This window comes from Mobula hypostoma, chromosome 5 (genome assembly GCF_963921235.1).
Source record: "Mobula hypostoma chromosome 5, sMobHyp1.1, whole genome shotgun sequence".
In the NCBI taxonomy this organism is placed as follows: Eukaryota; Metazoa; Chordata; class Chondrichthyes; order Myliobatiformes; family Myliobatidae; genus Mobula; species Mobula hypostoma.
Window position 1 is genome coordinate 4,105,208 of NC_086101.1, and position 16,305 is coordinate 4,121,512.

At 45.7% G+C, this 16,305-nt stretch overlaps 1 protein-coding gene across 1 annotated transcript in view; it reads right to left on the reverse strand.

Annotated features, from left to right (window-relative positions):
* The window catches only part of LOC134346509 (complement C2-like), a 185,760-nt gene that overhangs the window by 62,815 nt on the left and 106,640 nt on the right, over window positions 1–16,305 (reverse strand). Inside the window, exon 12 of the mRNA XM_063047901.1 lies at window positions 2,351–2,465. Coding sequence (XP_062903971.1) covers window positions 2,351–2,465 — 115 coding nt within the window. The remainder of the gene's footprint in view (window positions 1–2,350; window positions 2,466–16,305) is intronic.

Below are 16,305 nucleotides of genomic sequence, written 5' to 3' on the forward strand. Positions count from 1 at the left end.
AGGGACCTTGAGAAGGCCTTGGCGAGCAGGATTAAAGAAAACCTCAAAGCATTCTACAAGTAAGTGAAGAGCAAGAGGATAAGATGTAAGAGAATAGGACCTATCAAATGTGACAGTGGAAAAGTGTGTATGGAACCGGAGGAGACAGCAGAGGAACTTAATGAATACTTTGTTTTAGTATTCACTACCGAAAAGGACCTTGGTGATTGAACAGATGACTTATAGCGGGCTGAAAAGCTAGAGCATAGAAACATTAAGAAAGAGGATGTGCTGGAGCTTTTGGAAAGCATCAAGTTGGATAAGTCGCCGGGACTGGATGAAATGTACCCCAGGCTACTGTTGGAAGTGAGAGAAGAGATTGCTGAGCCTCTGGCGATGATCTTTGCATCATCAATGGGGACGGGAGAGGTTCCGGAGGATTAGAGGGTTGCAGATGCTGTTCCATTATTCAAGAAAGGGAGTAGAGATAGCCCAGGAAATTATAGACCAGTGAGTCTTACTTCAGTGGTTGGTAAGTTGATGGAGAAGATCCTGAGAGGCAGGATTTATGAACATTTGGAGAGGCATAATATGATTAGGAATAGTCAGCATGGCTTTGTCAAAGGCAGGTCGTGCCTTATGAGCGAGATTGAATTTTTTGAGGATGTGACTAAACACATTGATGAATGAAGAGCAGTAGATGTACTGTATACTGATTTCAGCAAGGCATTTGATAAGGTACCCATGCAAGGCTTATTGAGAAAGTAAGGAGGCAATGCTTTGTGGATCCAGAAAGGGCTTGCTCACAGAAGGCAAAGAGTGGTTATAAATGGTTACTCTGCATGGAGGTTGGTGACCAGTGGTGTGCCTCAGGGATCTGTTCTGGGACCCCGTCTCTTCGTGATATTTATAAATGACCTGGATGAGGAAGTGGAGAGATGGGTTAGTAAATTTGCTGATGACACAAAGGTTGGGAGTGTTGTGGATAGTGTGGAGGGCTGTCAGGGGTTACAGCGGGACATCAATAGGATGCAAAACTGGGCTGAGAAGTGGCAGATGGAGTTCAACCCCAATAAGTGTGAAGTGGTTCATTTTGGAAGGTCAAATATGATGGCAGAATACAGTATTAATGGCAAGACTCTTGGCAGTGTGGAAGATCAGAGGGATCTTGGGGTCAGAGTCCATAGGACACTCAAAGCTGCTGCGCAGGTTGACTGTGTGGTTAAGGAGGCATATGGTGTATTGGCCTTCATCAACTGTGGGATTGAGTTTATGAGCCAAGAGGTAATGTTACAGCTATATAGGACCTTAGTCAGACCCCCCTTGGAGTACTGTGCTCAGTTCCGGTCATCTCACTACAGGAAGGATGTGGAAACTATAGAAAGGGTGCAGAGGGGATTTACAAAGATGCAAAGACGTTGCTTGGATTGGGGAGCATGCCTCATGAGAATAGGTTGAGTGAATTTGCCCTTTTCTCCTTGGAGTGACAGAGGATGAGAGGTGACCTGATAGAGGTGTATAAGATGATGAGAGGCATTGATCATGTGGATAGTGAGAGGCTTTTCCCCAGGGCTGAAATAGCTAACTTGAGAGGGCACAGATTTAAGGTGCTTGGAAGAAGGTACAGAGGAGATGTCAGGGGTAAGTTTTTTATGCAGAGAGTGGTGAGTGTGTGGAATGGGCTGCCGGTGATGGTGGTGGAGACTGATACAATAGGATCTTTGAAGAGGCTCTTGAATAGGTACATGGAGCTTAGAAAAATAGAGGGCTATGGGTAATCCTAGTAATTTCTAAAGTAGGTACATGTTTTGCACTGCATTGTAGGCCAAAGGGCCTGTATTGTGCTGGAAGTTTTCTATGTTTCTATAGCCCTTGAGGCCCTGACCGATCAGGCAATTTCTGCTTTGAATATACCCATGGACCTGACATCCACCGCAGTCTGTGGCAGATCATTCCACAGATTCACTACCCTCTGGCTAACAAAATTCCTCCTTTCCTCTGTTCTATATGGTTGCCCCTCAATTTTGAGGCTGTGCCCTCTAGTTCTGGATACCTCCACCAGAGGAAACATCCTCTCCACATCCAGCTTATCTGGTCCTTTCAACATTGTATTCCATGTCACCTGTCAAATTTCCATTTTTCATGGCCACCCACATGAAGGAAAATCTAGAGCAGCCACTTAATCAATGGACCGAGCACAAACCTCAGGCGTGTGAGGAAATTGGAGGGCCTAGAGGAATTGCGTGAAGCTGCACATGGACAACATCAGAGCTCCAGGTCGTGTGGAGCTGGGAATCCATTGCTCCACACGGGGGCTCCCCCCATGAATGCTGTCTCCACGACTGCCGGGGGACAGGGCGACGAAGCTTACCAACAACGACTTGGATCTTCTGAATGCTGTCCAGGGACTCTATCTTGATGAAACAGTGCGCTGCAGTCAGGATCCACTTGGGAGCCACGATGGAACCACTGCACGTGGCAGAGTGCTGCAAGGGAAAATGGGGAGTCAGTAGGAACCGTGGTCTGCATCGCGCCAGGCAGCGAGAATCAGAGTCACAATCAGCATCAGGATCGGAATGCGGATCTAGATCAGGATCAGGGTGAAAATCGGGAGCGGAATCAACATCAAGATCGGTAACAGGATCTGAATCAGCATCAAAATCAGGATTAGGATCCAGATCAGTAACAAAATCTGGATTAGAATTTGGATCGGGATCATGAATGAGATCTGTATCAGGGTCAGGATCCACATCAGAATCGAGATCGGGCTCACGATCTGGATAGGAATCGGGATCCGCACCAATATCTATATCGGGATCAGGATAGGGATCAGAATCAGCCTCAAAATCGGGAACAAGATCAAAGATGACACTGGGATCAAGATCACGTCAGAATAAGAATCGGGTTCAAGATAAAGATCATTATCAGGACCAGGCTTAAATCAGGAACAGAATCTGATTCAGAATAGGATTAGAAGATGGATCAGGATCCATACTGGATTGAGAAACAGGATCAGAATTGGGATCGGGATCTGGATGAAGATCAGGATCAGAACCAGGAACAGAATCGCTATCAGGATTGGGGCCAGGATCAAGATCAGAATCAGAACTAGGACCAGGATCATCCTTCAGATAGGGATGCAGCTCTGGATTGGGATAAGAATCTGGATCAGGTTCAGGATCAGGATCAGGTTCAAGATTGGGATCAGAATCGGGAATAGGATAAGAATCAGAATGGATCAGGATCGAGATCGAAATCAGGATCCAGATCACAATCAGGATCAGGCTGGGGATAGGGATCAGAATCGGGAATAGGATAAGAATCAGACTGGATCATGATCAAGGTCGAGATCGAGATAGGGACCTAGATCACAATCGGGGTCAGAATCAGAATCATGATCAGGATTGGGATCAGTGTTAGGATCAGGGTCAGAATTGTAAAGTAGTTAACTGGGTTATTCTTGTGCCACTCCCACATGGGAGGAGTTCCCATAATGTAGAAGCAGCATTGTCAATAAAGTTCAGTTGAATATTCTGAATGCTGGCATCTTGCTGTTCAGGAGTGATTGGCAGCTTTGGGCCTGTAATCACTGGAATTTAGAAGAATGCGGGGAGATCTCATTGAAATTCCCAGAATCATCCTCGTGAACCTCCTCTCGACTCTCTCCAATGACAACACACTCTTTCTGAGATATGGGTCACAAAGCTGTTGACAGTATTCCATGTGCGACCTGACAAGTATCTTATAAAGGCTCGGCATTATCTCCTTGCTTTTATATTCTTTTCCCCTTGAAATAAATGCTGCATTTGGCTTCTTTACCACAGACTCAACCAGAAAATTAACCTGGGAGTCTTGCACAAGGACTCCTAAGTCCCTTTGGACCTGTGATGTTTGAACTTTCTTCCCATTTATATAATAGTCCTGTCATGGTCTGGTCCGTAAATGCTGCATTCCGGTTCACGGTCCGGTCCATCGACCCTTGCTCCAGGTTTTCCTGTCTACCCTGTTTCTGTTCCTGTTGAGCACTAATTGAGGCAGCTGATGCTCGTTGGGGCTGGCTGCATAAATACCTTCAGAGACCAGGGCGTGGATGCTGGATTGTTCTTGTCCTTACTCCTTGTATCCCTTCCCCTGCTTTCTGTTTTCTCACCTGAAGCCTTGCCTTGTCTTGCTGGTAACTCTCACCTCGCCTGAAGTTCTCGTCTTGCCTTGCATTGCCTGAAGCCTTGCCTTGTCTTGTCTTGCCGGTAACTCTCGCCCTGCCTGGAGTTCTTGTCTCATCTTGCACGGCCTGAAGCCTTGCCTTGTCTTGTCTTGCTGGTAACTCTCGCCTCGTCTCGCCTGAAGTCTTGTTTTGGAGCCACCCTGAACCTAGCTCTCTTCCTGTCCCTTGCCTCTGTCGGGTAAGCCAGGCCAGATTGCTGTTACCCTGCGGTGGGTCCTGTCCCTTCCTGTCCCTTGCCTCCGTCGGGTAAGCCAGGCCAGATTGCCATTACCCTGCGGTGAGTCCTGTCCCTTGCCGCCATGGGGTAAGTCAGGCCAGATTGCCGTTACCCTGCGGTTGGTTCTGTCCCTTCCTGTCCCTCACCTCCATTGGGTGGTGATCCGTGCCCTGCCCAGGAGGAGAGTCAAAACCCCAAGCCTCGAGCCTCACCCCAAGCCAAGCTTCCAGACCCCAAACCTCCAGTCTCTGGTCTCAAGCCTCGCCTCCAGTCTCTGGTCTCAAGAGTCCAAGCCTGGGCTCCCAGTTCTCTTGTCCAGTCCTGTTCCGGGTTCCCGGTTTTCATGTTCATGTCCTTGCCCTCACCCTGTATCCTAGTCCTGTCCCTAGTACTTCAGTGTCTGTATCTTGCACTTGGGTCCGTTCCCAGCCACCTCCTTATGACAAGTCCATACTATTATTCTGTTTACCAAATTGCATTATCATACATTTCCCAACATCGTGTTCCATCTGCAACTTTTTTTGCCCATTCTTCCAATTTGTCTAATTCCTACTGCAATTACATCGCTTCCTCAGCACTACCTACCCCTCCACCTATCTTTGTATCACCCGCAAACTTTGCCACAAAGCCATCAATTCCATTATCCAAATCATTGACAAATAATGTGAAAAGTAGCGGTCCCAATACTGACCCCTGAGGAACACCATTAGTCACTGGCAGCCAACCAGAGAAGGCCCCTTTTATTCCCACTCACTGCCTCCTGCTTGTCAGCCATTCCACAATCCATGCCAGAATCTTCCCTGCCATGGGATTTTATTTTGTTAAGCAGTGTTGTGTGTGGCACCTTATCAAACACCTTCCAGAAGTCCAAGTAAATGACATTCAGTGCCTCTCTTTTATCCACCCTACTTGTTACTTCCACGAAGAACTCTAACAGATTTGTCAGGCAAGATTCCCCTTTACAGAAACCATGCTGACTTTGACTTCTTCTATCCTTAGTCTCCAAGTACCTTGAAAATTTTATACTTTATACTTTATTGTCGCCAAACAATTGATACTAAAACGTACAATCATCACAGCGATATTTGATTCTGCACTTCCCACTCCCTGGATTACAAATATTAAATATTAAAAATAGTAAAAATTAGTAAATATGAGCAATTTAAATTATAGATCATAAATAGAAAATAGAAAAATGGAAAGTAAGGTAGCACAAAAAAAACTGAGAGGCAGGTCTGGATATTTGGAGGGTACGGCCCAGATCCGGGTCAGGATCCATTCAGCAGTCTTATCACAGTTGGAAAGAAGCTGTTCTCAAATCTGGCCGTACGAGTCTTCAAGCTCCTGAGCCTTCTCCCGGAGGGAAGAGGGACGAAAAGTGTGTTGGCTAACTCATCTTTAATAATAGACTCCAACACTTTCCCAAGCACTGAGGTTAGGCTAACTGGCCTATAATTTCCTTTCTTTTGCCTTCCTCCCTTCTTAAAGAGTGGAGTGACATTTGCAATCTTCCAGTCTTCTGTGCATGGAACGGACTGCCAGTGATGGTGGTGGAGGCGGATACAATAGGGTCTTTTAAGAGACTCCTGGATAGGTACATGGAGCTTAGAAAAATAGAGGGCTATGGGTAACCCTAGGTAATTTCTAGGGTAAGTACATATTCGGCACAGCTTTGTGGGCCGAAGGGCCTGTATTGTGCTGTAGGTTTTCCGTGTTTCTATGTTTCCAACCATGCCAGAATCAAGTGATTCTTGAAAGATCGCTTCAGCAACCTCTCTCAGCACTCTGCGATGTAGTTCATCTGGTCCAGGTGACTTATCCACTTTAAGACCTCTGAGATTGCCTAGCACCTTTTTCCTTTGTAATAGCAATGGCACTCACTCCTGTTAACTCATGGATGTCTGGCACATTGCTGGTGTCTTCCACAGTGAAGACAGAGGCAAAGTACCATTAAGTCCATCTGCCATTTCTTTGTCCCTCCTTACAACCTCACATTTTCCAGTGGTCGAATATCAACTCACACTTCCCTTTTACTCTTCACATAACTGTAAAAACTTTTGATATCCTGCTTTATATTATTGGCTTGTCTGCCCTCATATTTCATCTTTACCCTTCTTATACCTTTTAACTTTTTTTTTGGACTTCAAAAGCTTCCCAACCATCCAATTTCTCACCCACTTTTACTACCTTATATGTCCTTTCCTTCGTTTTTATGCAGTCCTTAACTTCATTTGTCAGCCATGATTGTCTACCCCTGCCATTTGAGAACTTTTTCCTCTATGGGACATATCTATCCTCCACCTTGTGAACTATTCCTAGAAATTTCAGCCTTCTCTGCTCTGCCGTCATCTCCACCAGTATCCTCCTCCAATTCACCTGGGCAGCAGCCCTATCATACTGCTGTAATTCCCTTTCTTCCACTGCAATACAGATACATCTGATTGATGTGTCTCCCTCTCAAATTGCAGTATGAATTCAATCATATTATGATCATTGCTTCCTGAGGGTTCCTTTACGTTAAGCTCCTGAAGAAGATCTGGGTTATTACACAAAATCATTTCCTGGAGTAGGCTCAAGCATAAGTTGCTCTAAAAAGCCATTTTGTAGGCAATTAACAAATTCCCTCTTTTGTGATCCAACACCATGCTGATTTTCCCAAATCCCTTGCATATTGAAGTCCCCCATTACAATTGTGTCATTACCGTTATTATATGCTTTTTCCATCTCCCTTTGTGATCTAAACCCCACATCTTGGCTACAGTTTGGAGGCCATATATGATTCCCATAATGGTTATTTTACCCTTACAATTTCTTAACTCCACCCACAAGATTCAACATTCTCTGACCCTATGACACCTCTTTCTAAAGATGTAACTCCATCTCATACCAACAGAACCACACCACTACCTTTGCCTTCCTGCCTGTCCTTTCAGTAGAAAGTATATCCTTTGTTGTTGAGCTCCCAACTACGCTTTCTTTCAGCCATGACAGGTGATGCCCACAATGTCATACTGACCAAGTCTACTTATACCATGAGTTCCTGCACTTTATTCCAAATGCTAGGCACATTTAAATACAGCATCTTCATTCCTGCATTCTTTGCCCTTTTGAATTTTGCCTCTGTGGATTAGGACTGACAGATGCTCAGGTAAGGGAGTACAAACAGTGCAGGAAAAATACAAAGAATATTTCACAGGTAAACGAAATGTGATATATGAGAAGGAAAAGTTCAACTCCAGAAAACAGGAGCCAGACCCAATTTACATCGGTGGTGCGCAAGTGGAACAGGTCAAAAGCTTTAAGTTCCTCGGGGTCAATATCACAAATGACCTGACTTTGTCCAACCAAGCAGAGTTCACTGCCAAGAAGGTCCACCAGTGCCTTTACTTCCTGAGAAAACTGAAGAAATTTGGCCTGTCCTCTAACAACCTCACTAATTTTTATAGATGCACCATAGAAAGCATTCTTCTAGGGTGCATCACAACCTGGTATGGAAGTTGTCCTGTCCAAGACCGGAAGAAACTGCAGAAGATCGTGAACATGGCACAGCACATCACACAAACCAATCTTCCGTCCTTGGACTCACTTTACACCGCACGCTGTTGGAGCAGTGCTGCCAGGATAATCAAGGACACGACCCACCCAGCCAACACACTTTTTGCCCCTCTTCCCTCCGGGAGAAGGCTCAGGAGCTTGAAGACTCGTACAGCCAGATTTGGGAACAGCTTCTTTCCAACTGTGATAAGACTGCTGAACAGATCCTGACCCAGATCTGGGCCGCACCCTCCAAATATCCGGACCTGCCTCTCGGTTTTTTTGCACCACCTTACTTTCCATTTTTCTATTTTCTATTTATGATTTATAATTTAAATTTTTAATATTTACTGTCGATTTGTAATCCAGGGAGCAGGAAGCGCAGAATCAAATATCACTGTGATGATTGTACATTCTAGTATCAATTGTTTGGTGACAAAGTATAAAGTATATGATGAAAGTGTAAACAACAGGAATTCTGCAGATGCTGGAAATTCAAGCAACACACATCAAAGTTGCTGGTGAACGCAGCAGGCCAGGCAGCATCTCTAGGAAGAGGTACAGTTGACGTTTCAGGCCGAGACCCTTCGTCAGGACTAACTGAAGGAAGGTCTCACCAATGTTTTAAAAAGTTTCAAAATACATCCTCACTTTTATATTCTAATTCTCTTGAAATGAATGCTAACATTGCAATTGCCTTACTCACCACAGACACATCCTGCAAATTAACCTTTAGGAAATGCTGCACAAGGCCAACAAGTCCCTTTGAACCTCAGTTTTTTTGCATTTTCTCTCCATTTAGAAATTAGTCAACTCTTTCATTTCTTCTACCAAAGTGCATGACCATACCGTTCCTGACACTGTATTCCACCTGCCATTACTTTGTCCATTCTCCTACTCTGTTTAATTCCTTCTGTAGTCTCTCTACTTCCTCAAAACTACCCGTCCCTCCACCTATCTTCATTTTGTCTTCAAACTTTGCAAAAAAGCCATCAATTCCATCATCCGAATCATTGACATAAAACGTAGAAGAATTGGTCCCAACACAGACTCCTGTGGAACACCACTAGTTACCGGCAGCCAGCCAGAAAATAGCTCCCTTTATTCCCACTCTTTGCCTCCCGCCAATCAGCCACTGCTTTATCCATGCTAGAATCTTTCTTGTAATACCAGGGACTCATAGTGTGTTAAGCACCCTCATGTGTAGCACCTTGTCAAAGGCCTTCTGGAAATCCAAGTACACAACATTAACTGATTCTCCTTTGTCTATCCTGCTTGATATTTCATCAAAGAATTCCAACAGATTTGTCATGCAAGATTTTCCTTTGAGGAAACTGTGCAGACTATGGCCTATTTTTATCACATGCTTCCAAGTACCCCGAGACCTCATCTCTCCTAATCAACTCCAACATCTTCCCAACCACTGAGGTCAGACTAACTGGCCTATAGTTTCCTTTCTTCTGCCTCTCTCGCTTCTGAGCTAAGTAGATATTGGCATCTTCCATGAGGAGAGAGTCAGCTTCCATTCAATCACTTATGTATGGCAGCCTGTTTCAAATAGGAATTTAGCGCCTTTCAAGTAATAGCTGAAACATGGATAAGCCCACACGAGAGCTAGCGTCTCCTTTTTGATTTGGGCGTAACGCTGCTCAGTTGGAGTCAGTGCTCTTGATGCAAATGCCACCATTTTCCATACACCACTTGAATAAACATTATCCCTAGACCAAAGGAAGCAACGCCTGCTGAGACATGGTTGCTCTGTGTGGATCAAATGATGCCAATGTCGGTGGAGAGATAAGCTCTGCTTAAGTACTGAGAGTGACTTCTCCTGTAATGCACCCCGGGTCCAAATGTTTCACTGAGAGCGGAGGTCACTAAGAGGCCTTGTTGTCTCTGCCAAATCTGGAATGAAATTTCCCAGCTGGTTACCGTGCCAAGGAAACTGCAGATACAGTCATAGGTTGTTCCATGTTCCGAACTCCTGCCAGTTTGTCTGAAACTAGTTGCACTCCCTCTGAGGATAGTTGGTTGTCTAAGAATGTGACCTCCAAGTTTACAAATTTGCACTTCCTTCTGTTCGTAGTGTTTCCAACTCATTTCAGTTTCTCCAGGGCAGCTTCCACTCTTTTGTCATGTTTCTCACTGAAGAGAACTATATAGTCCACATGACAGACTACTCCTGCCAGTCCCTCCAAACTTTGGTCCATCTGAAAGAGGTCAAGGGGTGATGAGATGCCAAAAAAGAGACTCTTGAAGACATAGCATCCATGTGGTTGATAACGGTTGTGAGCTTCTGTGACTCAGGAGCTAAACAGGTCTGCCAGAACCCTGAGTTTACATCTAGTTTGGGGAATATTTTGCTCTACCCAGCAGACCCATTCTGTGCTTAACAGCGGGCAGAATAAACTTCTCCTGCTTCACTGCATTAGTCCATTTTGCGAGTCCAACATACATCCTCACCGTGCCACCTGGCTGGGGAACAAGAACAACGTCCGCACACCAGTCAGTAAGTCCATTCACTCTACGTGAGGGTCACGAGCAAAATCAAGTGCAGGGATCACAGAGGCATCAGTAATTCCAGCAAAACAAAAGATTTATTGCAGAAGTTAGCTGAGGAGACTAACAAGAGCAAGGCAAACCATGCAGAACTTTGAGGAACAGAAATCGCTCACAGAAGAATTTGGTTTGAGTTTCACCTGCAAGGAACAACAATGACCCAACAAAGAAGTGTTGGCGTGCACCCCTGAAATACAGCCTGGAGCACCGAAGAATTCATGACCAATCAGACGACAGAGGTGTCTATCTGAAGCAATAATCCCCGAAGACAACAACTACTTTACAATACCGTGCTAATTAAGTTATCGCAAATTGAATGAACGTGATAAATATAAAGAGTTTAACAATCCTCATGATCCAAAATGAGATATCTAACAAACAAAGTGAAAAACCAGAGCTAGCCTAAAGTTCAACAATTAGACAAAAAAAGGTAAACAATCCAAGGAAAAGCACATAGCCACAAGGTGACATAGAGAAAATACAAATTGACAAAAAAATAATCTTTTCTTTTTAAAAAATGACCCCTGGTTGTGACACTCCAGTTATGATGTCAAGTACTTCCATTTTCTCAAGTTCAGATTTGACTTTGTTCATCAATGGGACTGGAATACACTTCGATGTGGTCACTCCTGGCCTCGGTTGGATAAGGTTCTGTTCTCTCACTGCCCAAAGACCTGTGAAGAACTCTGGGTATTTCTCTTGCCACTGACCATTGCTCAGTGAATCCAACCTTATAGAAACCATAGAAACTGCAGCACAGAAACAGGCCTTTTGGCCCTTCTTGGCTGTGCCGAACCATTTTCTGCCTCACTGACCTGCACACGGACCATATCCCTCCATACACCTCCCATCCATGTATCTTTCCAATTTATTCTTAAATGTTACAAAAGAACCCGCATTTACCACCTCGTCTGGCAGCTCATTCCATACTCCCACCACTCTCTGTGTGAAGAAGCCCCCACTAATGTTCCCTTTAAACTTTTCCCCCCTCACCCTTAACCCATGTCCTCTGGTTTTTTTCTCCCCTTGCCTCAGTGGAAAAAGCCTGCTTGCATTCACTCTATCTATACCCATCATAATTTTATATACCTCTATCAAATCTCCCCTCATTCTTCTACGCTCCAGGGAATAAAGTCCTAACCTATTCAACCTTTCTCTGTAACTGAGTTTCTCAAATCTCGGCAACATCCTTGTAAACCTTCTCTGCACTCTTTCAACCTTATTTATACCCTTCCTGTAATTTGGTGACCAAAACTGAACACAATACTCCAGATTCAGCCTCACCAATGCCTTATACAACCTCATCATAACATTCCAGCTCTTATACTCAATAATTTGATTAATAAAGGCCAATGTACCAAAAGCTCTCTTTATGACCCTATCTACCTGTAATGACACTTTAAGGGAATTTTGTATCTGTATTCCCAGATCCCTCTGTTCCACTGCACTCCTCAGTGCCTTACCATTAACCCTGTATGTTCTACCTTGGTTTGTCCTTCCAACGTGCAGTACCTCACACTTGTCTGTATTAAACTCCATCTGCCATTTTTCAGCCCATTTTTCCAGCTGGTCCAACTCCCTCTGCAGGCTCTGAAAACCTTCCTCACTGTCTACTACACCTCCAATCTTTGTATCATCAGCAAACTTGCTGATCCAATTTACCACATTATCATCCAGATCATTGATATAGATGACAAATAACAATGGACCCAGCACTGATCCCTGTGGCACACCACTAGTCACAGGCCTCCACTCAGAGAAGCAATTCTCTACCACCACTCTCTAGCTTCTTCCATCGAGCCAATGTCTAATCCAATTTACCACCTCTTCATGTATACCTAGCGACTGAATTTTCCTAACTAACCTCCCATGCAGGACCTTGTCAAAGGCCTTACTGAAGTCCATGTAGACCATATCCACTGCCTTCCCTTCATCCACTTTCCTGGTAACCTCCTCGAAAAACTCCAACAGATTGGTCAAACATGACCTACCACGCACAAAGCCATGTTGACTCTCCCTAATAAGCCCCTGTCTATCCAAATGCTTGTATATTCTGTCTCTTAGTACTCCCTCCAATAAATTACCTACTACTGACGTGAAACTCACCGGCCTATAATTTCCCGGATTACTTTTCGATCCTTTTTTAAACAACGGAACAACATGAGCCACTCTCCAATCCTCCGGCACTTCACCCACAGACAGCGACATTTTAAATATTTCTGCTAGGGCCCCCACAATTTCAACACTAGTTTCCTTCAAGGTCCGAGGGAACACTCTGTCAGGTCCCGGGGATTTATCCATTTTAATTTTCCTCAAGACAGCAAGCACCTCCTCCTTTTCAATCTGTACAGTATCCATGATCTCACTACTTGATTCCCTCAATTCCATAGATTTCATGCCAGCTTCCTTAGTAAATACAGATGCAAAAAACCTATTTAAGATCTCCCCCATTTCCTTTGCTTCCGCACAAAGCCGACCACTCTGATCTTCAAGAGGACCAATTTTATCCCTTACAATCCTTTTGCTCTTAATATACTTGTTTAAAGCTCTTTGGATTATCCTTCACTTTGACTGCCAAGGCAACCTCATGTCTTCTTTTAGCCCTCCTGATTTCTTTCTTAAGTATTTTCTTGCACTTCTTATACTCCTCAAGCACCTGATTTACCCCCTGTTTCCTATACATTTCATACAACTACCTCTTCTTCTTTATCAGAGTTGCAATATCCCTTGAGAACCAAGGTTCCTTATTCCTATTCAATTTGCCTTTAATCCTGACAGGAACATACAAACTCTGCACTCTCAAAATTTCCCCTTTGAAGGCTTCCCACCTACCAATCACATCTTTGCCAGAGAACAACCTGTCCCAATCCACGCTTTTTAGATCCTTTCTCATTTCTTCAAATTTGGCCTTCTTCCAGTTCAGAACCTCAACCCTAGGACCAGATCTATCCTTGTCCATGATCAAATTGAAACTAATGGTGTTATGATTACTGGAACCAAAGTGCTCCCCTACACAGACTTCTGTCACTTGCCCTAATTCGTTACCTAACAGGAGATCCAATATTGCATCCCCTCTAGTTGGTCTGAGGCTCAGCTTGCAACGAGGCTCAGCTTTCTCTGGTGCGTGTTTTGCATGAAACTGAAGTACCTGTGACTACTTGGAGTCTTGTAGCCCAACAACAATCCTGTCTCTAATGAGCTCATCTCTCAGATTCCCATATGCACAGTTGTCTGACAGGGCTTGCAATGCTGTGATGAAGTCATTTCAGTTCCATCTGGCTCCTGTTTTCTGGAGTTAAACTTCGCCCTCTCATATATCACATTTGCTTTCCTGCGAAATAATACTTGCATTTTTTCCTGCACCGTCTGTACTCACTTTTCTGAGCATCTGTCAGCCCTAGTCCACCGATGATGTCGTCTGATTTGTGACCCATGCGGTATATCAGTGTGTTTGCTTTGTTCTCTTCTGAAGCTTGAGTGACGTTGCTTGCAACTCTGAATCTCTCAGAGCAACAGAGCCATCTCTGTGCGGGGACTATCAGCGGCGGCAACTAAGCTCAATGAGGGAACGCTCACAACACGCTGGAGGAACTCAGCAGGTCGGGCAGCATCCGTGGAAACGATCAGTCAACGTTTCGGGCCGGAATCCTTCGTCAGGACTGTAGGGGGAAGGGGCAGAGGCCCTATAAAGAAGGTGGGGGGAGGGTGGGAAGGAGAAGGCTGGTAGTTTCCAGGTGAAAAACCAGTAAGGGGAAAGATAAAGGGGTGGGGGAGGGGAGGCAGGGAGGGGATAGGCAGGAAAGGTGAAGAAAGAATAGGGGAAAACACAATGGGTAGCAGAAGGAGGCGGAACCATGAGGGAGGTGATAGGCAGCTGGGGGAGGGGGCAGAGTGACATAGGGATAGAGGAAGGGAGGGTAGGGAATTACCGGAAGTTGGAGAATTCTATGTTCACACCAAGGGACTGGAGACTACCAGACGGTATATGAGGTGTTGCTCCTCCAACCTGAGTTCAGCCTCATCATGGCAGTAGAGGAGGCCATGTATGGACATATCCGAATGGGAATGTGAAGCAGAGTTGAAATGGGTGGCTACCGGGAGATCCTGTCTGTTGTGGCGGACGGAGCGGAGGTGCTCGACGAAGCGGTCCCCCAATCTGCGTCGGGTTTCACCGATGTAGAGGAGGCCGCACCGGGAGCACCGGATGCAATAGATGACCCCAACAGACTCACAAGTGAAGTGTTGCCTCACCTGGAAAGACTGTTTGGGGCCCTGAATGGTGGCAAGAGAGGAGGTGTAGGGCCAGGTGTAGCACTTACGCTTACAGGGATAAGTGCCGGGTGGGAGATCCATGGGGAGGAACGTGTGGATCAGGGAGTCGCAGAGGGATCAAACCCTGCGGAAAGCGGAGAGGGGTGGAGAGGGAAAGATGCCCCTTGCCTCTTCAGTCCTGACGAAGGGTTCCGGCCCGAAACGTTGACTGATCATTTCCACGGATGCTGCCCGACCTGCTGAGTTCCTCCAGCGTGTTGTGAGTGTTGCTTTGACCCCAGTATCTGCAGAATATGTTGTGTTTAAGCTCAGCGAGGGAGTGTTTTCGCAGGTCAGAGGCAGTGATTTAAAACGAGAGCTTCGTGGGCGTTAGTCCATTGTGCAGGGCCTATCAGCGGTGGTAACTGAGCTCGAATAACTAAATAAAAGTACAGGAGGGATAAGCGGAACGGCCATTGTCAGGGCGGCCATTGTCAGGGCGGCCATTGTCGGGAGTAGGCCAGTGGCGAGAGTAGAAGTGACAGGCTTTTGCTCATTCTGGCTTTGGCAAAAGCGGGCTTCAGCAAGGTAAGTGGGTGTGGACTTCGTTTTTGATTTTTCTTTGCTTTTTTTTGAGGAATAAAGAGCATGTTGGTAGGGTTAGTATTTTGCTCTGGGTGTCGGATGTGGGAATCTCCTAGTCTCCCAGATGGCCACATCTGCGCCAAGTGCACTGAGATGCAGCTCCTGGGAGACCGTGTTAGGGATCTGGAGCTGCGACTCGATGACCTGCAGCTCATTAGGAAGAGTGAACAGGAGACAGAGAGGAGCTACAGGGAGTCAGTCACCCCGAGGCTGCAGGAGTTACATAAGTCAGGGAAGCGAGGGAAAGAGCTCAGATAGTAGAGAGCACCCCTGTGGCCATCCCCCTCAGTAATCATTACCTTGGTTTGGATGCTGTTGAGGGGGGTGACCTGACAGAGGACGACCATGGCGATGGGGTCTCTGGCACAGAGCCTGGTTCTGTGGTGCAGAAGGGAAAGAGGAAGATGAGGAATGCGGTAGTCATAGGGGATTTCATAGTGAGGGGAACGGACAGGAGGTTCTGTCAGCCTGATAGAGATACCCGCATGGTGTGTTGCATCCCAGGTGCCAGGGTACGGGATGCCTCGGATCGGGTGCAGAGTATACTGAAGGCAGAGGGTGAACAGCCAGAAGTCTTGGTACACGTTGGTACCAATGACACAGGTAGAAAAAGGGAGGATGTCCTGAAGAGAGAATTCAGGGATTTAGGTAGGAAGTTGAAAAGCAGGACCCCCAGGGTAGTAATCTCAGGATTGCTGCCTGTGCCACGTGCTAGCAAGTGCAAGAATATCATGATCAGGTGAATTAATGTGTGGCTGAGAGACTGGTGTAAGGGGTAGGGATTCAGATTCCTGGTTCACTGGGGACTCTTCTCGGGGAGGTACGACCTGTACAAAAAGGACGGGTTACACCTGAACCCAAACGGGTCCAATTTCCTAGTGGACATATTTAATAGAGC